This window comes from Pseudorasbora parva, chromosome 2 (assembly GCF_024679245.1).
Source record: "Pseudorasbora parva isolate DD20220531a chromosome 2, ASM2467924v1, whole genome shotgun sequence".
In the NCBI taxonomy this organism is placed as follows: domain Eukaryota; kingdom Metazoa; phylum Chordata; class Actinopteri; order Cypriniformes; family Gobionidae; genus Pseudorasbora; species Pseudorasbora parva.
In genome coordinates, this window is record NC_090173.1 from 18,382,778 (window position 1) to 18,405,311 (window position 22,534).

General features: G+C 38.1%; 1 protein-coding gene across 1 annotated transcript in view; it reads right to left on the reverse strand.

The window, feature by feature from the left end:
- Positions 1–22,534, reverse strand: part of baiap2l1b (BAR/IMD domain containing adaptor protein 2 like 1b) — a 90,960-nt gene that overhangs the window by 26,864 nt on the left and 41,562 nt on the right. Inside the window, exons 5-7 of the mRNA XM_067458077.1 lie at positions 16,224–16,295; positions 15,245–15,379; positions 2,021–2,173 (exon numbers count right to left, since the gene is read on the reverse strand). Coding sequence (XP_067314178.1) covers positions 2,021–2,173; positions 15,245–15,379; positions 16,224–16,295 — 360 coding nt within the window. The remainder of the gene's footprint in view (positions 1–2,020; positions 2,174–15,244; positions 15,380–16,223; positions 16,296–22,534) is intronic.

Consider the following 22,534-nt stretch of genomic DNA (forward strand, 5'->3'; position numbering starts at 1 on the left):
CGCTCAGCTAATGAGCGAAGGCTTGTGGTACCATCACAGAGAGGCATGAAATCCCTCTCTCGAACTTTTTCTTTCATTGTTCCGGGTTGGTGGAACGATCTTCCGTCCTCCATACGCACAACAGAATCACTCACTTCGTTCAAAAGACAGGTAAAAACTCATCTCTTCCATGAGCACTTAATCTTACATTTAAAAAAAAAAAAAAAAAAAAAAAAAAAAAAAAAAAAAAATCCCCCTCTATTTCTCCTTTCTTCTTTCCTTTTCTGGTCTTTGCTACTCTAAGCAGTGTACAAATCTTAGTATTTAGGGCACTTTTTGTGTTTCGTTGCCTCTTCTTGACGGATCGCTTCCTGTTCTCCTGAGTTGTAAGTCGCTTTGGATAAAAGCGTCTGCTAAATGCATAAATGTAAATATAGTATGAATGCAATCTGGACTTGGTACAATAGTCATAATATTGGCATGTTCACTGGATGCATACTTCAGAATCTCGCCAGAAGCAGGTCATCTGGCTACTTTTTTGCCTCCTGTTTTACCGAAACCTATGTAACCGGAGCGAATCATAATGCAGATTTCGGTTCCACTTAAACTCAAACATGGTTTTGCGCTTTGGCTGGTGTCGAGCCAGAGACAGACGCGCTCAGCACTTGTCACATAGCACAACTATTCAGTGTTCTCAACCATATAATATTTATTTTAAGTTTCAGACATTTAAATGCACATAAGTACTAGCAAAAACATGTTTATATATTTATAGTTTGTTACATACACATGGATGTCTATGGAAGCGGCAATAACAATCCTTTCAATTATAATTTTAGCGTGTTTTATTTATATATGATACAAATTAACTATATCGTTTATTCTATTCTTCTTCACTGGTCACATACTTTCATTTCATGAAACGCGGATGGATTTACATGAAATCTAACAGATCCGATTCTCTGAGGCACAAACTAACACAGCGGCGCCAGTTGCACATTTTAGATCAACTAACACACATTCACTTATACATATTTGAAAAATCTGAATATCATAGTTCATGACATAAGTTTGTGAATATTATGCAAAAATGCAATAAAACCGATACATCTCTGTCACACATCACTATTGTGGCTTGTTTTATTGTGAATTTCTGTACATTTATGGGTTTTGTATTTATACAAATGTATACTTTTTAAGTATACTTCAAACTTAATAAATTGTTCAATAAATATTAAAAAAATATATATAGATATTTTCTCAATAAAAAGTCACTTTAAAAGTCACACTTTTGGCAACGGTATTCTTAAAAACCTAAACGATACCAACCCTACTGTTTTATGGCCGTTCTCATGAGTGGCTCGTTCGGAGCATTTGTTTCAGAACCTGGTGTGTTTTCTCCCTTGGTTTGGTCCATTTAGGCATGGCAATCATGCTCAAATATGCAACAAACAGACCTGCCTGAATGAGGTGGTCTCAGCCCAAATGAAAAAATTAACTCTGGAATGGTTCGTTTGTGGTGAGAAAGTGATCCGACCAAAGGGACCAACGAACCAAGCTGTATCATAATTTATAATGGATATGTATTATATAAAAAGTAGCAGTGTTTGATTCTGTCGATGAGCACTTTAGTTATCACCACAGAGCACCTCTTCATCTTAAAATGTCATCTAATTGCTGTTTTCTGAAACCGGTGCATTACAAGAATGTAATTTAGCAGTTAAAGACTTGTATACTTTTGTAAAAGTGTGTGTAAATGACAGCTGCAGATAAAGCCACGATAAGCCTGCGGGATGAACCAAGAAAATGTAAGTTTTTATCTAAGAATTTAAGTCCCGGTTTTGGAACAAATTAATTATATATTGCTGGAATCATTTTCAGAGCCTTTACAGCCAATCCAAATTCACCCAATAAAGTGCATAACTAAAGTGAACACTTGGTAAAAAAACACAACGTCTTATACCATTGGTGTGGACGCTTTTTCCAGAGTTTCTGTTCTTTGTATGAACGGGCCTTGGTAGTGTTAATTGAAGTAACCAACCTTGTCATGGAAAGCGGCGACCTGGATGGAGAAGCTGCAGTGCTTGTCCACCAGGAAGCAGAAGCGCCTCTTCTCCTCCAGCAGAGCCTCTCGACAGCCGTCAGCGATGAACTTCTGCATGTCCATCTGACGGTGAGTGAGAGTTTCAAGACACTGCGGAGACACGACATAAAGAGAACAAGGTCGCAGGTTCAAAAAAGAACAAGGCATTGTAAAGGTGGCATCACCCTTTTTGGTTTGAACACTGAAAAGGACCGAAGTGAACCGTGAGATTGGATGTCAGGCGTTGTGTTGGAAGCCAGTGTCAAAGGAACTGCATTCATATCCTCAGCTAGTCTGACATTTTGTTTATCAGTTAACCAGTTGTTCATCATGTACAATGGAGGATAACAGCATAGTCTGTTGTCAGCAATAATGAATGCGTAATTGGCAATGGAAACTTTCTATAAGATGAGGTCTAACAACTACAGATTAAGGATGCATTCACACTTGTAGTTCGGTTTGTTTAGTGCGGATCAAAAACAAACAAACAAACAAACAAACAAAAACATATAGTCCTGGTCCGCTTAGCGTTCACACTGGCATTTTTAACAGCGAACCTAAAGTTACCGAACCAAAGGCATAGGGAGACCTGATTGGTCGGCTTTTATGATGTATATTTCTCGATGGAGCTTGCTTACCGAACATTCAAAACAATTCTGTGTGCTGGATTAAATGCGATCATTTTATGCATGTACATTTTATTTTTACTAGCTGAGAACTCTCAAAGAGCTCATAAAATGTTCAAAACATTCAAAACAGCAGCAGGATTTTCTCCGTTGTGCAGAAATGAAGATCTGCTGCAAAAGAGACGGCCGTTCCGTCGTCTGTACCGACTAATGGGCAACACAAGTCCTTTGATGAGAAGAACCAGGTATGCTTTTTGTGCGTTTTTTCTAGCATTTCTGAAACCAAATATTGATGAGGCACTTTACCTTCTCGTTGCTCTATGTTTGCCCTCTACTTATTTTGGATACACCGATCTTTCCTCGTCATTAAATCAGCTGACTTGTAGCGTTGCATCTTGTTAGCCTAGAAATCTAGACACACCCTAGCGGCAGCAAATCTAATCTGCCGCGAGTATCGTCTAGCAACCCTCAATAACTTCTGAGCTGTAAAAACCAAACTCTGGTCGGGCCAATCACATTGTGTATAGAGTCGGTGGGCGGGGCTTAATGTAATGACGGTTGAGTTTCCAAGTGCTACTAGTAAACACAGAAGCTGGCGAACGGCGGTCTTTCGAATCAGCTTTGACCGCGACTCTGGAAGACTTGGAGTTTAGATTTTCTCTGAGAAAAGAACAAAGAACGGCACTGAAGTCATTCTTAGGGTGCGTTCACACTTGTCATGTTTGGTTCGATTAAAACGAACCCTGGTGCGGTTGCTCGGATAGTGCGGTTCATTTGAACATATGTGAACGCTGCCATCCGAACCCTGGTGCGCACCAAACAAGCGGGCCGAGACCGCTAAAAAGATGGGTCTCGGTCCGCTTCCAAACGAACTCTGGTGCGGTTCGATTGATATATGAACGCAACACGGACCAAAGACATGTAAACGGACCAAAAACCGGACGTATAATGTCACAAGATGCAACGCATAATGCAGCTGATTTGACGACGCGGAAAGATCGGTGTATCCAAAACGAGTAACTTTAACGTTAGAGGGCAAACGTGGAGCAACAAGGAAGTGCCTAATCCATATTTGGTCAGACGAGCATGTTTCGAAAATGCTAGAAAAAACACACAAAAAGCATACCTGGCTCTTCTCATCAAAGTTCCTGTGTTGCCCATTATTAGCAGGGACAGACGACAGAACGGCCGTCTCTTTTCTGCACAACGGGGGAAATCCTGCTGCTGTTTTGAATGTTTTGAACATTTCATGAGCTCTTCGTGAGTTCTCAGCGGGTAAAAATAATGCCACATGTACACGCATAAAATGACCGCGCGTGTAATCCGCACACAGCATTGTTTTGAATGTTCGGTAAACGAACTCCTACGTCATATAAGCCGACCAATCAGGTTGTGAGTGTCTCCCTATGCCTTTGGTTCGGTAACTTTAGGTTCGCTGTTAAAAATGCCCGTGTGAACGCTAAGCGGACCAGGACTATTATGTTTTGTTTTTGTTTTTTGGTCCGGACCAAACGAACCAAACTAACCGAACTACAAGTGTGAACGCACCCTTAAAAAGGGAAGATGTGTTCGGAGTTTTGCCGATCGGATACAGTGAAAGTTTAATCTATCAACAAGCTCTGTTTCATCTTCGTTGCTCTGGTTGGTGTAGCGCTGTTCTATCGTGTGCAGAGGGAGTTTGAAAGACAACCGTTTATCCCGCCCCTCGGATTGAGCCCTGTCTATGGTGAGTTTCCAGACCAAACATCTTGATGTGGGTCTGGCTTGTCAGGCTAGAATCTTGTGACATTACGTCCTGTTTTTTTCCCCGCCAGAAGCTAGATGTTTAACTTTATAACGTGTTAAATATTGATATTTTTCTTACACAAACATAATGGCTGGATGTGCTTTTTTGGGCTTCAAATTTTGGGCTGCCATTGACTGGACAGGATAAGCCAGGACATTTTTAAAATAACTGATTGTATTTGTCTATAAAAAAAATGTATTTGTCTATAAAAAGAAGATTGTCAAATACACCTAGGATGGCTTGAGGGTTAATAAATCATGGGCTAATTTTTATTTTTTGGGTGAACTATCCCTTTAAGTATGTAGCCTGTAAATGAGCAGGTGTATTCACATGGGCACACCCTCATGCCGGCATAATGCAGGTGACGTGAGAGAGCATACATTTCACAATGGGTTTCATCAGATCTCCACTCCTCACACATGACACAGTGATCTCACAGATGAGTGAAAGCCAAAGAACGCACCACATCCCTCCCTCCCCTCCCCTCCTCCAATGGCTGTCATTGAAAAGTTTTTTGTTGTGAGATTTTTATCTGGTTCGGTTGTGTTACTAGTCACTATGATTTTGCTCTCTCTCCTCTTTGAGCTTTCGGTCCATGTCTTGTTTTGCCTGTCTGTGTCTGTCTTTCTTAAGCACTTCATCTCCATAGACTGGTGAAACGGGATACTGAAGTGGAAGCTACAGCATCTGGAGCAAAGGTCAAAATTACACTAGGAATTTAAAGGGGAAGCTACCACAGGTGAATAGGCTGACTTGGCTCCCCATTTCAGTAATCAAAATGAAATCGTGCTGCATTAAAATACACATAACAGGATTTGTTTGTGACTTTACACTTTTGAATTTAAATGTTGATTACCATATGCAAATTAGGCACCTAAGCCCTCTTAAATGGCAAGACCATAAAGAGAAATCAGAACATTTATTTATTGCTATTTTCCATCTTCCTAGGGGACAATAAAAAAAATTTAATTATATATTTTAAAACAAGACTTTAATTATTTATTTTAATGTTTGTATCCCCCAGGACAAATCGCCAGTTTGGGGGAATAAATTCATTAAAAAAAAAAAAAAAAGCTGTTTGGCAATGCGTCTTGCAACATTTTTGCCAATTTTATAAACCATTTATTCTCTCATAACTTACTAAACATTCTTTGTAAAATTCTGTTAAACAATAAGCACAATCACTATTTATGAATATATTACAGCCTACTGTATCATATTTAATATGCAAATTTCTAGGGCCTATAAATTATCAATATGACCAAAACTTTGCTGAGAAACCAATCTACTTCATGCCTTCTGTCTTCTGACTCATTTTTTAAATTTTTAATATAAATGTTAAATATGACAAAACAGGCTTTTGGGAACATCTATTTGTCAATCTCTCATTTGTCACTTATTGGCAATGAATTGCATATATGAGCCATAAAAGCCCATATTTTATATATATATATAGTCATAAAGAAAGTCATAAATGATTTAATCAAAATAATTTATGTCTGTAATAACTCCCCTTCATCAGGTGACTTAAGGTCAAGTATTCCACACAAAGCCATAAATACCACAATCCCAACTCACAGCCGGGGACCATAATCTACACGCTACACCTGGCACGACATTTCCTGTCTGCATTAAACCTTTGGAGCAATTGTTAATAAAGAGGAAGGGCCAGCCTTTTATTCTCTTGTTTTTCAAGCACAGGTATAAATGGCAAATGAAAACAAAGGCTGGTGGTGCAGGAAGGGGCGGCCCGTGGGCAACCCCTCCTAATAAAGGGAAAGGCCCGAGGTACTTACAGCTGATCCTAATCCACTTCCTCCTTTGTGTGCCAACATTTCCAAGTCGGAATCATGTGTGGTTAAACAGGCCCCCACCATCCACAAATAAACCATCCACTCGACAGCAGGGCAGGGTCAGAATGGTCAGCTAGTTGTCTGACAATCAACTGGTCTGGATTTTTTTAACCTTTTGAATTCTTTTAGCTTTAATGATGGAATTAAAGCCCTCTAAGAAAAATGTCTAATTGTTGTCTAGTAGGGTGTCCCTGACAAAGATGTGTGTGTGTGTGTGTGTGTGTGTGTGTGTGTGTGTGTGTGTGTGTGTGTGTGTGTGTAAATTTGAAAAAATAATCCTCATAAAATGTTAAAGCCACGGTGTACATAACATCACACAAAGATTTAGAAGAACGTGTAAAAACATTTTGAATCAATAAACCTAAAAAATAAATCAATAACTGCGGAAAAGCCACTCTGCAGACAGGATTTGCATTTCTCATGTCGGCAATTTAATTAAATGGGCTAAATTGCTCTAAGTACAGCCCAACACTGACGCACTGAAAACAGTCAAATGGTAATGTACAGAACTAAATTAGTACAGAATGTAGCTTTCTAATAAATAAAATAAGTCGGATTCAAGTCACAAGGTGCAGGACAAATGTGTGCAAAATTCCTGAAGTGCAGAGGAACGTATACTCAACACATAAGTGATCAATAAATAAGGAAATGATTAAAATAATTGTCAACTTTGTCTTTTTAAATGCAGAGACAATAATAAACGCTAAACTGAAGAAGCAGTCTTTTTGCTAAACATTTCCACAGCGTCCAGAAATCAAATGGGAACCGGCTGAAATGTTCGTGGACACCTTACTCGTGAATTGACCTTAAATCAGCGGAATTACACAGCATTCCTATAATAAAAAAAACTAGTTGACTAGTCAATTTTCTAAATATGTAGTACTGAGTGTAAAGCAGATTTAAAAACACATTGAGGACACATCTTTCGCTTACATATGCGCATTGTCTGGCTATAGCGCACAGTCTGGTCAGCGGAGATAACAGCTGCATTTACTGCAACATTACAGACGAACACACACACACACACACACACACAGAGTTAAAAGCACCCGCGTATCTGTCTGTGCGAACGCATCCCAGAGAGCTGTGATGGATCCATGGGAGATGGACAGGGGCGTAAGTGTGCTATTTGTCTTGTTTATCATCACAGACCCGTGATAAAGTCTGTTGCTATGGACACCTTCATTCTCCCCCTGTGGAGGAAGGTAAAAGAAAGCGAGGATATGCCACACATGGCAGAGAAGACATGAAAAACACACCATTCCTGCCTAAACGGGCAAACCTCACAAGACAGATGCACACGGGTCGCCACAGGTCTTTTCCAAAACCTAGTGAACTATCATGAACAACAACACCCCACACAGATGCCTCACAGCGATTCTGTGTCTGACATTAGCATGCTGCTACATGAACAACACTGTCAATTTTTTTTTTTTTTTATTGTTCTAATGGAAAATTAGTAAACGACATTTTTCAGTTGGTCGAATTGAAATTCTGTGAATTGATGCAATTTAATTTGTCCAACTGAAAAATTTAGTTTACTCATTTTCAATTAGAACAATTTTAGATTTTTTGGTGATCAGTCACTAGACAATTTTCAACTGGAGACCAGATTTTTTTTTTTTTACAGTGAACATGATGCTCTAAAACAAAAATTATACATAAAAAAAATACATAGTCAACATACAAACATTAGTCTGTGCAAAAAAATAAAATAAGTGTTTTTGATTTTTCAATTAATACTTTTACAGGGTTCTAGGACTGGAACAGAATATTATTTTGGTAATATGGTTTAAAAAAAAAATTATATATATATATATATATATATATATATATATATATATATATATATATATATATATATATATATATGCAGTCGTCTTACCTCCATTTTTGTTGACAGTTTATCAGCATCCCTCCACCACCCCTTCTCCACATTTAGCTCTTTTTAGTTCTTAACCACTTACGTATAGATTCGACTGTGATACTCTGATACTCTGGGTTTGGGGCAAAGTCTGAGCTCTGTGTTGATTAATACCAAAGCTTTCCGGAAAAAAAAAAAGACCAGCCCTACAGGGTTCCACTCTTCTTCGAGGACATTTCAAATGTCATTATGAAGAGAATAAAAGACTAGGATCACAGATTCATGGCCTAAAGTAATATATTCCAGATGTCTTAAAGGGATAGTCCTTTTAGGGTCATCACTCACCCTCAAGTTGTTTCAAACCTGTACGAGTTTCTCTCTTCTGTTGAACACAAAAGAAGATATTTGAAAGAATGACGGTAATGAAACAATTGACGGCACCCATTGACTTCCATATATGAAAAAAATACGTCAATGGCTGCTGTCAACTGTTTCATTACCATCATTTTTTTTAAATATCTTCTTTTGTGTTCAACTGAACAAAGAAACACTCAAATTCTGATGATACAATGTTCATTTTAAAAACATAGTCATGTTTTCATTTAGTTTTAATTTAAAATATATTATTGATGGTATTCACTTCAGTCATTGCACTTCACATTTTTTTTAAAGTTTAACCATAATTGGCAGATTTTTATTTTGTTTACTCTTAACTTTAAAGATTTGAGTAAGCAAATTCATACACTATATTGCCAAAAGTTTTAGGGCGCCTGCCTTTACATGCACATGAACTTTAATGACATCCCATTCTTAATCCGTAGGGCTTAAAATGGAGTTTGCCCACCCTTTGCAGCTACAACAGCTTCAGCTCTTCTCGGATGGCTTTCACAAGGTTTAGGAGTGTGTTTAAGGGAATTTTTGACCATTCTTCTAGAAGTGCATTTGTGAGGTCAGGCACTGATGTTGGACGACAAGGCCTGGCTCGCAGTGTCCGCTCTAATTCAGCCCGAAGGTGTTCTATCGGATCAAACTGTTCCCACAAAGTTGGGAGCATGAAATTGTCCAAAATGTCTTGGTGTGCTGAAGCATTAAGGCCGGGGACACACTGCAAGCGTGCTGTGAGCGTCTCGGCTGCGTGGCGTGTCCGTTTTTATTTCGGCTCCCATGTTAACCGGTTAGAGCTTGCATACTGCCTGCGTCACACGCGCGGCTCACGGGCGGTCTGAGCCGCGCGGAAAACGCGTGCATGCTTCAAATAGAAGAGACACCTATTTTTCACGCGACACGCAAGCGTGTTCGAAGCGTTTCTAGGCAAAATAGCATAGGAAAAGATGCTTATATGACATTTTGACACGAATACATAATAAATGACATTTTCATGTTTGAAAGTCTGTAGGTTAACATAAATGCAGAGATAGGCCTAATTGTAATAATAAAAAACGACATAATTATCGATTTTGAAATTAACCTGTCAATACAGAACGAAATATTGTGTAGCCTATTTTCCGTCAATACCATAGATATGTATGGCCAATAGGCTACTGCCGACGTTGTCTTTGCTGTATCAATAGGCAATATATTTATATTTAACATGAAGTATAGGGCTTCCCTGTACATCAATACCAGCAGCAGCGCCGCGTCAGACACGCTTCTGGTGTGCAAAGGAGAAAACGCCAGGCAGCCGCCTCGCGGCTGACACGCAACAGAAACGCCACGCTTGCAGTGTGTCTGCGGCCTAAGAGTTCCTTTCATTGGAACTAAGGGGCCAAGCCCAACTAAATCTCCCACCTAACAATAATCTTACACACACACACACAAACACAAAAAAACAACAACATTATTTTAATACTACTCTCCTTTTTGAGTGTCATGGCAAAGCATGCTGGAAAATAGAAATCCCAGCCCAATTTCGGTTAAAAAGTCCCGTTCTTCGCGATTCCATCTTTCAAACTTTAGTTAGTGTGTAATGTTGCTGTTAGAGCATAAATAATACCTGTAAAATTATAAAGCTCAAAGTTCAATGCCAAGCGAGATATTTTATTTAACAGAAGTTCCCTTTCAAAGCCTACAGCGAACGGCCGGTTTGGACTACAGCAGGAAGTGCAGGGATGTAATGACGTCACTAGAACCGTTTGTTGACTAAAGCTCCGCCCACAAGAACACGCAAAAAAGGGGGCGTGGTCTTGTTGCTCTCCCACATGGAGAAGAGCGCGCATTCAGCGCTTGCATCTCCCCGTTAGGGTAAGAGGCGAGACCTTTCCGGGCAAAGTGCGCTAAGCTGCTGTCCAATCACAACACGGGAAGCGCTGGCCCAATCAGAACTCATTACGTGTTTCTGAACGAGGGAATTCATAGAACAAGGAAATCATCAGGCCGTTTTTAGGAGAGAGGAAACAGCGCTGTACAGATAAGTAAATTGTGTGAAAAATACTGTTTTTTTACACATGAAACATGAACTCATGTTATATTGCACACTGTAAACACAATCAAAGCTTCGAACACGCGAAGAATGGGATCTTTAAATTAAAGCTAGTCTAAAATAGTTAATGAAATACAAAACAATATAGATGTGTCAGTTTTGAGAAGTTAACTTAAAAAGTGAATTTGACAATTATTATATATTTACCCTACTTAAACCAATGTATTATTTTGAGCATTAGGGCTTACGGTGTATGTGAAACTGAAAATATTTAGTCTAAAATGTAAGCAACTTCTTGTTTAGTAAACTGTGGCAGAAAATCAGTATCACATTTGCAATCATCCTTTTATTAAGTTTATGCAAGTAGCCTATTATTATACTACAGCAGACGATACATACAGCACATCCCTAATTTCAAACAGGACTGAGCTAAAGTCTTTGCCTAGCCTCGTGTTTAGTCTGTGCTGCGCTAGGAGTCAATGAATCGCTGAATGTGTGATTTACTTTGCTTCGCGTCAGCGACTCATTTTGACTTCACATATCGTCTCTGCTGCCGAGGTCGGCGGAGGCTGATTACGAGGAACACGGGAGCGGTGAAATGTCATGATGTCAATGATGTGCTGTCTGGAACAAACAAAGGGAAGAGGTATGGCTCTTATCACGGACGCAGCCGTGACTGGCACATCCATCCATCATTTGGTGGGTGAGAGAGAGAGATTTGACAGTAAATTCCAGGGTGAGGTGAGCCATTAGCCATCAGGGTGCAGACACACAGAGCAAAGTAATTAATTTCTGCAGGCTGCCCTGATGAACAGACTGTATGCAGAGAGTCTGAGCTCGTGGCTGGCAACCATGATTATGACGAATAAATGCACCTGCCGTTTACAGATCATAGGATTAGGGTCAGATTTCACATACAACTCTTTGCTAGTGGAGTTTATTTATACAGGGGATGGGTCCAGCACTACGGTCACACCTAAACTGAGTTTATGGAGGTGGTTGTGTTTGCACGAGGTTTCACCCTCATTCAAGATAAGCAATGACAACGGCTCCTTTATGAACATGTTGCATATGAACACAAGCCTGCATCTGATAATGTCAAGTGGCAGACATTCGAATATGTGGCAGGGTGTGGGTTAGCAGCATGCTGCTATAATTAAAATGTATCTATAAAATGGACGTTTCCAGTCCTGCATGCTGATTGTTCAGTTCAGCATTCCAGATAGGGCTGGCAAGATTTTATGATGACTGATAACGCAGCTAATGAGCTTTTGAATACACAGAAATATTAACTAAGAGACCAACCCTCTGTAAAGTCTCCTCCAGCACATCCCAAAGACTGTCAGCGAATTTAAGGTCTGGACTCAGAGGCGCCCATTCATGTGTGAAAATGATTCTTCATTCTTTCACAGTTTGAGCTGATGAATCTAGACAATGTCTTTCTGGAATACGGCCATGATGTGTCTTCCTACATGGTCGTTTAAGAAAACACTCCATTAATTATGGTTAGAAGAACCGTTGCCGAACAGATCACATGCTAGAATCATAATAATCATTGCAATAATGATCCAATAATAGACTCTTAAGCATTTGCCTATGGAGTGATTGCAGGTATGACGTCACTTTTTAGGCCAACTTGCACTGGTTCCCTCGATAAAAACCCAAAAGGATTTTCCTATAGACTTTTGGATTATGACAAAAAACAAGCTCTGTGATTAACAAAAGTTTATGATACGTGCATGTTTTTTCCATCAAGATAATTATTACAGAAGAACGTTTATTAATTTTGTAGCCTAAATGCAGTCGCTAGAAGTAAAAGGTTAAAAGTAGGCTATAAACGAACTACACAATGGTCGCTAAGCTTTCGACAACTCTTATTTCCCAGAATGTTTGATTTAGACTAGTTTATAAGAGCACAATTAATGAGGCTGTAAAAGCGGACTGAGTTTCTGTTCAGCGTGATGACGTTTAATCTCCTCGACAGTCTCTGTAGTCTCGTTTAGCCACTTGTTAGCAACCTTTTGTAACAGCTTAAAAAAAAAAACGGGGTGATACTGATGTATTTATGTTGTAGAATAAAATGTAAAAGTGTCTTGAGACACAAGTTCAGCACAGACCTTATTTCAGCCATTTAACCAAAACCCTATTTAAAATAAAACCTTGATTCCGGGACGAGGGGACTGATGCTAAGATGCTAACTAGCGTCAGCGTTTTGGCCTACAAATTGATGTCATGCCTGCTCCACACTATTTGAATCCAAAAAGCAGCTCTTTTTTTTGGGCAGCGCACTCTCTATAAAAAGGACGGTTCCAGTCCTGCACGCTGTTTGGTCAGTTCAGCATTCCAGATAGGGCTGACACGATACCAAGATTTTATGACTAGCAATACCGCAGCTAATGAGCTATTGAATTCACAGAAATATTAACTAATATAATAACTAACTCAGTACTTCAAGGCTACATGTCTTTACTGCTACATGGAAGTTGTTCCATGCAATTACTCAATTCTGAACAAAAAACTAGTTCGAGCAATGAGTGTTTTTTTCTTTATTGTGTGTGCTGAATATGCCATCATAACAGACCGTAGCAGGTCAAATAAACTGTAAAAGCAGGTATTTTACACTGTAAGACCTAAGGCTTCAGGATTTGGGAGAACATTATAATTAAGAATAGATTCTGATCCCTCCCTCTTAGTGTCCCCCCTCCCTCTTAGTGTCTCCCCTCCCTCTTAGTGTCTTTGCCCCAATCCCTCCTCTCATGTAAAATTACATTTGATTGCTATCTGGGTTGGATATGGTGGCTCTAGCTGGGGAGCTAACAAGTGCACACTGCGTTCCAAAGCCACAGATAATAATAATCATAATAATAATTTAAAAATAATAATAATAAAAAGCTGCTGAGGGTTAAAAAGCCCAAACATGTCTTCTGTTCTGACAGGTCACAACCAGACTAAGAGAGCTTGGTTTGGCGGTGCCTGTTGTGGTGCCCCAGCATACTTGGTGGAGGAAAACACAGCAATACATGAGAGGGTTAACTGCTGGGTTTGGGAGTCACTGACGAGGAGGAAAGGGGCTGGGGGATGAGGAATGGAGAGAGGGGACCATGTCTATCTTAGGGATGTCTGTTGGTTGTGCTCACTGGCAATTGTGGAGTCGTTCCCAGATCTATAAAATAAAATTAAATAGTGTATATCTACAATAACGTTACTGGATATTCTGGTATTATTCTTATCATTATTCTTCTTCTTATTATTATTAATAATATTACTGTTATTATATATTACTAGTACTACCACTACTGCTATTATTATAATCATGAATACTACTATACTTATACTTGTCATCACTACCTCTATCACAACAACTACAACAACTAATACTACAACTATTATTATTATTACTAATACTATTATCGTTATTATAATTCACAGATGATACAGCTACTACTACGATTGTTAACATGAATACTATTGCTATTACTACCACCTCTGCTACTATTATTTTTGTTGTTATATTTATTATTATGATGACTACTGCTACTAAAACTCTATTATTACTATTTTCTTCCCCCCCCCTTTTTTCTCTCTTTCTTTTTTTTTTTTTCCTCCTCTCTTTCTCCTCTTCTGTAAGTGTATGTATATCATTGATCCCCTACCTTGTAAAGTTATTATTTTGTAAATTTGCTCAGTAAAAAAAAAAAAGAATAGATTCTGATAAAAATAAATAAAAAATAAAGGTTTGCTTTGCCTGTTTGTAGGGCTGAGGATTGTGGCCAAAATTGTGGGATTATATCAATATAGCTATGAGTAAGGCATAATTAACTACAGGCCATTGAATTATTAGGAAAATGTACAATGCAGCCATTACACCTTGGATGTGCATTATTTTGTAATAATTCAACGGCCCGGAGTCAATTATTCCACTTATACTACACCTCAAAAGGTTCAAGTGATGTATTTTTGTCAAATGTACATTTGTCAAGTTTTTGTACTTAAAACGTCCTAACAGGCAACGCCCACATTTACCTGTGCGTAAATATAATTTCTTGCACATCTCATCCCAATTATAAAATGTATCCATACAGACATAATACATAGAATATATAATATACACATGGGACTGCAAATCAACCAAATTCAATATTAAATGCTAGGGCTGCACGACATTGGAAAAAAAATACAAATAATATTGTGTTTTTCTGCAAAATATTGTAAATAGATTTAAAATAGATATTAAAATATCTCTATATCTGGAAAGAATTCTTAATTCAAGAATGATAAGGGTGATTTTGTAGAGGAGCGAATATATAAATAAACAAATTACACGCATCGATGAATACAATAAAATAAACATACACTACTCTGGATAAATTGAGAATCTAAATTTTTGGGGGGAGCAAATGCTTTATTATAACAAACGTGAAGCCTTTTTTTTGTTTGACTTAAATTCAAGCATGTCTAATCAATTTAATAATTGAGTTAGATTAAAACAATTATATTTATTATCAATATTTGAATATATAAATGGTATAAAAATATATATTGCTATAAAATTTGTCAGTAATGCTTATCTGCAAAATAAAAAATATGCTCGTGTATAGGTACTGTAATACGTGTTTGTAAAAAAACACACATACCTCGTTCTCTTTACTCTCATACTTCGAAGCGTTCTTTCCTTGACTTTTCCTTCTGAGTTTCTTCAGGTCTGACTGCGACCTCTCCAGCGATTCCTGCTTCATCTTGTGTTCAGTCTGATACCTCTTAAACGTGGCCTGTGGACAGACAGCATTTGATCAGTGTCACACAGGGACAGGGAGACGTGTCCACACACGCATGGCGTGTCAGTGCGAAGATGAGTTTGATTGACTTCTGCTCTAGATGCAGACAGGAAACAAATAGTGTGGCATGAGCCTGTCTGATTCTCATTCCCATCTTCTACAGAAAATGCAGTTTTTAGGCACATTTCCCACAGGAAAAGGCGTCTGCAGAGAATCATATGTGGAGAACAGCGCTGGGAACAAAGTAAAGACACTACTAAAGTTTCATCCGCGTTAAAATAAATGTAAATACAGTACTGATCAACAGTTTGAGGTTGATGAGAATGTTAATGTTTTTCAAAGCTAGGCTGCATTTATTCAAATCACAAATACAGTAAATTGTGATTGTTATTTTTTACAATTTAAAATATTTTTTTCTATTTTCAAATGTAATGTACTCCTGCGATCAAAGTTGAATGTTTAGCATCCTTACTCCAGTCTTCAGATTCACATGATCCTTCAGAAATCAATGATTTGATCATTATTATCAATGTTGAAAACAGTTGTGCTGCTTTGTTTTTGTGGAAACCCTTTTTCCTGTTACTTTTGATCAATATTATTCAATTTAATTTAATGCAGTCTTGCTAAACAATATCTTTAAAAAAATACTAAAGTAATAATTTCTTCAAAAAATACTGACTGCAAACGGGAGTGGAAATGTGTTGTTGCAACAGAGATTTTGTGCCACAGAAATACTTTTTTTATTTGCTTATATTATTTGATAGTTAAAAACAACCTTCACCCTTCAATGTAGTTCGTTTTTGTATTTCCCATCAATGATAAACATATGGCAGCTCACCGTCATGTATTTCACATCCATCTCGGTCTTCCTCTCCAACTCCGCAATCACCTCCCGATGAAACCGTCTGAACTGTAGAGAAAGAGACAAAAAATAAATAAAACTGATAATGCTTTGGTGTTACAGTGTGCTGGTGAGATTCTCTCTCTCTCTCTCTCTCTCTCTCTCTCTCTCTCTCTCTCTCTCTCTCTCTCTCTCTCTCTCTCTCTCTCTCTCTCTCTCTCTCTCTCTCTCTCTCGAGTAAATCACTTTCAATGGTTTTAGATCAAATTTGCTACTAAATTGCATGTTTTAAGTCACCCGTGATTGAGTTACAGACAGTAGATATAATATCATTATGCAGAGCTTTACACACCGTTACCTGGCTATTAACATTACAGAAAGAACTGACGCTGTCCCGATCAGGCCAGTGCCACATAGTTATTAAAGTTTATCATTTGCATGTGTTTTTAAGCCTTTTTAAACATTCCAGAGCAAGAATAACTTGCATATCGAAGCGTGCACCCAGAAGGCCGCAAATACTGAATTGAGCTCCCTTTCACTTCTTCTTGTGCTTGAACAGACAATTTCACACATTATGGTAAAATGTCACTTTAGGCGATTATCCTAGTAAACATTAGCCTGGATGCCAGCCAAACTTAGCCCCGCCCACACATTTTTTAGGTCGGCAGTTCTTGGATTATATTTGTTCAAATCCTAAACGGAGAGCTTGTTTGTATCTGCATTCACCTTCACTATTTCTCTCAAAAATGACGATCATGTTGGGTAAGTACTCTGTGTATCATTAAATTCTTTTATTTTTTTTTACAACACCGGCTGAGAGTGTTTATACCAGCGCACGTCTAGACAGGGTTGCCAAGTTTTTACAACAAAATCCGCCAACTACTAGCCCTAAACAATAGCTTCTCGGGGGGTTCTCCGGGGGAAAAATGGCGTTTGGGTGGTAAAACGTGTTATTTTGGCAAGGTTTCCTGCTAAAATTCGCACTCATGGGTCTATATATCACATAATAGCCGCTTCAACCCGCAGACATAGAATACAACTGCGGAAAAAAACGCTGACTTGGCAACACAGTGCAGTTGAGCTCTGTTGACATTTGACAATGCGTTGAAACACGCCTCATAATCACAGCCCAATGGAGCGGTTTCAGACTCATATTCTGACTAGAATTGAGTATGACCACGTCAGGCTAAGTAAACATAGTCTGTTATGTCTTAAATAGTTGAGAAAGAAAACACACGTGTAACAGTTTATTGGACCCATGCATAATATTAAATAAAGTGACAGCAGCTTAATATTTATTCTGCTGTCTGTATTAATGCTAATCAAACTAAATAAAATCAGTCAATGCTTTATACATTTTGTAACTTTAATAAGGATTCATCTATATCTAATTTATACAGTGAAGACTATGTTAGTTCTAGTCTGCCTTAATCTACCTAATCTGTCTCAGGTAACACTTATAGAATTACCTGAAAAACACTGCATATCTTTATTCTACTGTCTTTAATAGTGCTTTTGCTTGCAGTCTGATAATGTGTTCTTATTTTATTATAGACAATTTACTTGCATTCCATGTAAAAAGTCTGGCAAGTAAAATAAATGTTACTATACTAGCCAATGGTGACTAGAGCTACAGTGTGTCTGTAGAGGGTCACAGATGCACACACAAACACACACGCACACACATTTGTTTTTGTGAAATGTGGGGACATTCCATAGGCAAAATGTTTTTTATACCGTACAAAACACATTTTCAATCCCCCTACACTGCCCCTGCCCCTAAACCTACCCATCACAGGAAACATTCTGCATTATTACTTTCTCTAAAAAAAATATTTCTGTATGATTTATAAGCCTTTTGAAAATGGGGATATGGGCAGTGTCCTCATATTTCACCCTCTTTTCTTGTAATATGTGTCATACTTATGTCATTATACACATTTGTGTCCTTATATTTCACAAACACACACACACACACACACACACACACACACACACACACACACACACACACACACACACACACACACACACTCTGAGGTAACTGGGTGAGTCGGCAGGCAGGCAGTTTACTGTTGTTGTATAAGCTAAAGTGGTTATGTAGGAGATGAGTCACAAAAAAACAGAGGGTTACCCACACACATACACACACACACACACACACACACACACTAACCCATCAACCTAATGAAGGAGGGCGAGAGCGCTTGCATCAACACCTCATCATCATGGCTACAAGTGAGCCTTCCTACCCACCCCTTTCTGCTCCACTAATCTGTTCTTACCCCTCTTTAAAAACAGAGTCGGCGAGCTCCCCCGCTCCTAGCGTTTGCCTACACTTCCTGACACTGACACGTCTTCATTAATGCATGTCTTCATTCAGAAAAATGCTTCATTTGTGAGGAGAGGAATCACTGTTGTGTTTTAGACGTGTCTGCCCTATATTTCAAGACATTCTCCTTTCATCATTGTATACTTCTACAGGAGTATTTTTAGGTTTTGGCTACTGTGTAACAGTGTCCTGCATGTAGATCTGACGTGGAAATGAGCCTGTAACTAACTATTGATTATTTTAATCTATTGACTCTTACTCAGATTAATCTAAAGTATTTAACATTTAATTCAATCAACTAAATCTATAATTAATTTCTCGACCGATTAATCTAATCATAGGGATGCAAGCAATTAATCGATTGTCGATTAAACATTTAAACAATAAAACGTATTGATCATTGATTAAGCAAAGTCATCGCGTGCTGCTCAGGAGGAGAAGCAGACATGAGGAAAAATAAAGCAAGCGTGCAGCTGTTATGTTCGGGACCATTTTACAGCTGGAGTTACACCTTCATCATGACCATAAGGCCCCATTTACACTGCATGTTTAAGTGACCCAATTTAGATTTTTCCCTCTCATGTGGCACAGATCGGATATGACATGTGAACGTGTAAGAAGGAAAAAAAACTCATGATTTCCCATATCCTCAGATCGGATTCAGGCCTCACTCATATGTGGTAATACATCTGATATATGAATCGGAAACGTGCATTTGAATTTGCCATGTAAGCGGTCAACGAACTGCGATTCAACAATTCACTTGCATACAACAAGTGCTCTTCTATTTTACCTCCACCTTACGAAAGCAATGATTTGCAAACCTTTAACTGCCTATATATATGTGTGTGTGTGTGTGTATTATATATATATATATATATGACTATGAATGCGGCATTAAAAAGACAGCAAGGAGACTGTTTAAACAAATAAAATTTATTGACAATCTCTGCAGCCGAAAGCACAGAAAACATCAAGTCGATGATGCTGACTCTCATCTCTGCAGTGGACGCGCCTTTATGCATGTTACATAATCTGAGAATATTTTTTTTCCCACTTGAATTGGTTTATTTAAATACAAGGATTTAATTTTTTTAAATATATTTCCCATGTCTGTGAGGCAAGTATACGCTGAGTTTCAGTTCATTTTTGTTAAAGTTCAAGTCCACTGAGACGGCAGATCAAGCGCATCCTGACAAAAGCACATTTTGTTGTTCTTGTGAGTTCACAGAAATAAAAGACCCTTTACAGTTTGCATTAGTCTCATCTATATGACTAAAACTACAGTATTTTAGGTGATAATTTCGGAGCCTGTATGTAATGCAGTAAGCGTGCTCTCCACACAAACACATATGCGCCTAATGTTTGTGCCTAAACAAGCGCATGTTTATCTAGGTTAATGTTAGACCAAACGGACTTGTAAAGTTGCTACTAACACGATTCCAGTGATAATCCGTATTTGAGGTCGATAAATGATGGGCCAATGTTTAGATTTTCTGCCGTTAACGATCTGTCCGCCACAGCTCTTTTTTCCAGTGACTAAAAGACTAATACAATTTTGATCCAAACCTTTTCTAGTCGACTAACGGTTAGTCGACTATTAGGGGTCAGCCCTATCTTGCTCTGCTCAATGTCACTCACGGCCCAAGCTAAATAGAACTAAATGAAGGATAATATATTAACATTTAATATTTTAATATATTTTCTCTCCAACATTGGTCTGTTACTTCAAATAAAAGTGTGATTTAAAAAAAAATTCAGATTCAATAAAATTATTGAATTTAATTAAAGAGTCAAATAACAACACAATTATTCAAAGAAAAACCGATTTAAAATAATAATAATAACAATTCGACAAAGTGCATCCAGAGTTTTCGGTTTCAGCCCTGAATTTTCATTTTGGTGTACCCCTATTTCCGACATAAATCTTTTAGGACCCTATCATGCACATTTTCGAGAAACTTTCCAAGGAAAGTTAAGCTGGGGAATCTTTTAAATTAATAATTCAGTGACAAACATATTTTTTAAATCCAAGCACCAAGTTACTATTAAAAGGCAATTTACTCTATTTTGATCACTACCGTAGACATTAGTGATTATACCCAAACTAGGGATGCACCCAACATGAAAATTATGGGCAGAAATCGAACATTCTGGATGCTCAATGCCAAAAACCGAAACTTTTTAGGGAAGAAAATGTCTATCTTGAGTGAATGTGACAGCAGATTTGTAATTCATTTTGAAAAACAAAGTGCATTCAAATTCTGAATAAATTATATACAAAGCAGCAATGCAACAATATCAGAATGCACCCATCCCATTATAATCACTGAAGCTTTTGATCCAGATTCAGCTTCACACAACAGTTTGCGTCCTGTGGTTCAGAGCTCACAGACTTCTTGACTCTCACGAATGCTCCCGGTAACATCAGTGATGCTGACAAAGTCTACAGTCGGCTTAGTTTTGTCACATCACTTGCAGTGTGCGGTGTACTGAACGCATTTGTGGTTTACATGCATCATGTACCCATGAATATTTCAGCTGGTATTTTATTTATTATTGATAAACTGAGTTATAAAATTACGTTAAACGAGCGGAATAAATGATGCAATGATATAGAGAACAGAACTACTATGTGTAGCATGGTACTATGATCTGCTATGGTAAGTTTTTACTCTTTCAGGTCAAATACTGTCATGACAGAGCAGCCGTGTGATGAGAATCTTACTAAGAAAAGTTTGTTTAGAGCAGCTACTTGAATTAACATCCAAGATAATGACACTTATCTTGCATTTGCAAACTTTTTTAAAACCTGGACGCTTTCGCCTGCATTAATTGTTATTTGATGGAAAAGAATGACCATCACATTTAAAATGTCTCCTTTTGTTTTACATGGAAAAACGTTTGGAATGACATGACGGTGAGTAAATTATGTTTTAATAATTTAAACTTTAATGTGGTCACCCTAATTGAAACCCTCTTTGTGCCAAAAAAACATCACAGTGGTGATTAATTTATATATATTATATATTTTAATTTAATTTAATTATAACAGCCATTCAAAAAAGGTAGGCCCTCTCACAACTAAGGACCTCAACTAAGACTTATGCTCTTATATCAGAATAAAAAAACAAAAAATTCTGTTCATCATATAAAGCGACTATCTCTTCAGAAGACTTGGATTAGACTGTTCACTTAATACCGATTACTTTTATCATGTCTCTATAAACTTTCTAAAACTTGTATATTTTGCTTTTGTGGACTTTCAATGGATGGACATTGATAAGAGAATATTAAAGATACACTATTTTGCCAAACGTACTGGAACACCCCTCTAAATCATTGAATTCAGGTATTTCAATCCCTTCCATTGCCAAAGGCGTATAAAATCAAGCAGTATGCATGCAGATGCTTCTACAAACATTTGTGAAATAATGGGTCACTCTCAAGAGCTCAGTAAATTCAAACGTGCAATAAGTACAATACAATTGTGCAATAAGCCAGTGGTTCCCAAACCTGTCCTGGAGGACCACCAGCCCTGCACATTTTGTATGTCTCCCTCATCAGACACACCCGCTTCAGGTCTTGCCATCTCTACTAATGAGCTGATCAGAGTTGAATCAGGTGTGTCTGATGAGGGAAACATGCTAAATGTGCAGGGCTGGTGGTCCTCCAGGACAGGTTTGGGAACCACTGCAATAAGCCCATTTGTAAAATTTCCTTACAACTTAATATTCCACGGTCAACTGTTAATGGTATATTCGTGACAAATCACGCTTTTCTGTCTGGCAATCTGATGGACAAGTCTGGTTTTGGCGGTTGCCAGGAGAACAGGACTTGCCTGACTGCATTGTGCCAAGTGCAAAGTTTGGTGGAGGGGGGGTTATGGTGTGGGGTTGTTTTTCAGGGGTTCGGCTTGGCCCCTTAGTTCCAGTAAAAGGAACTTTTAATGCTTCATCATAAGATATTTTGGAGA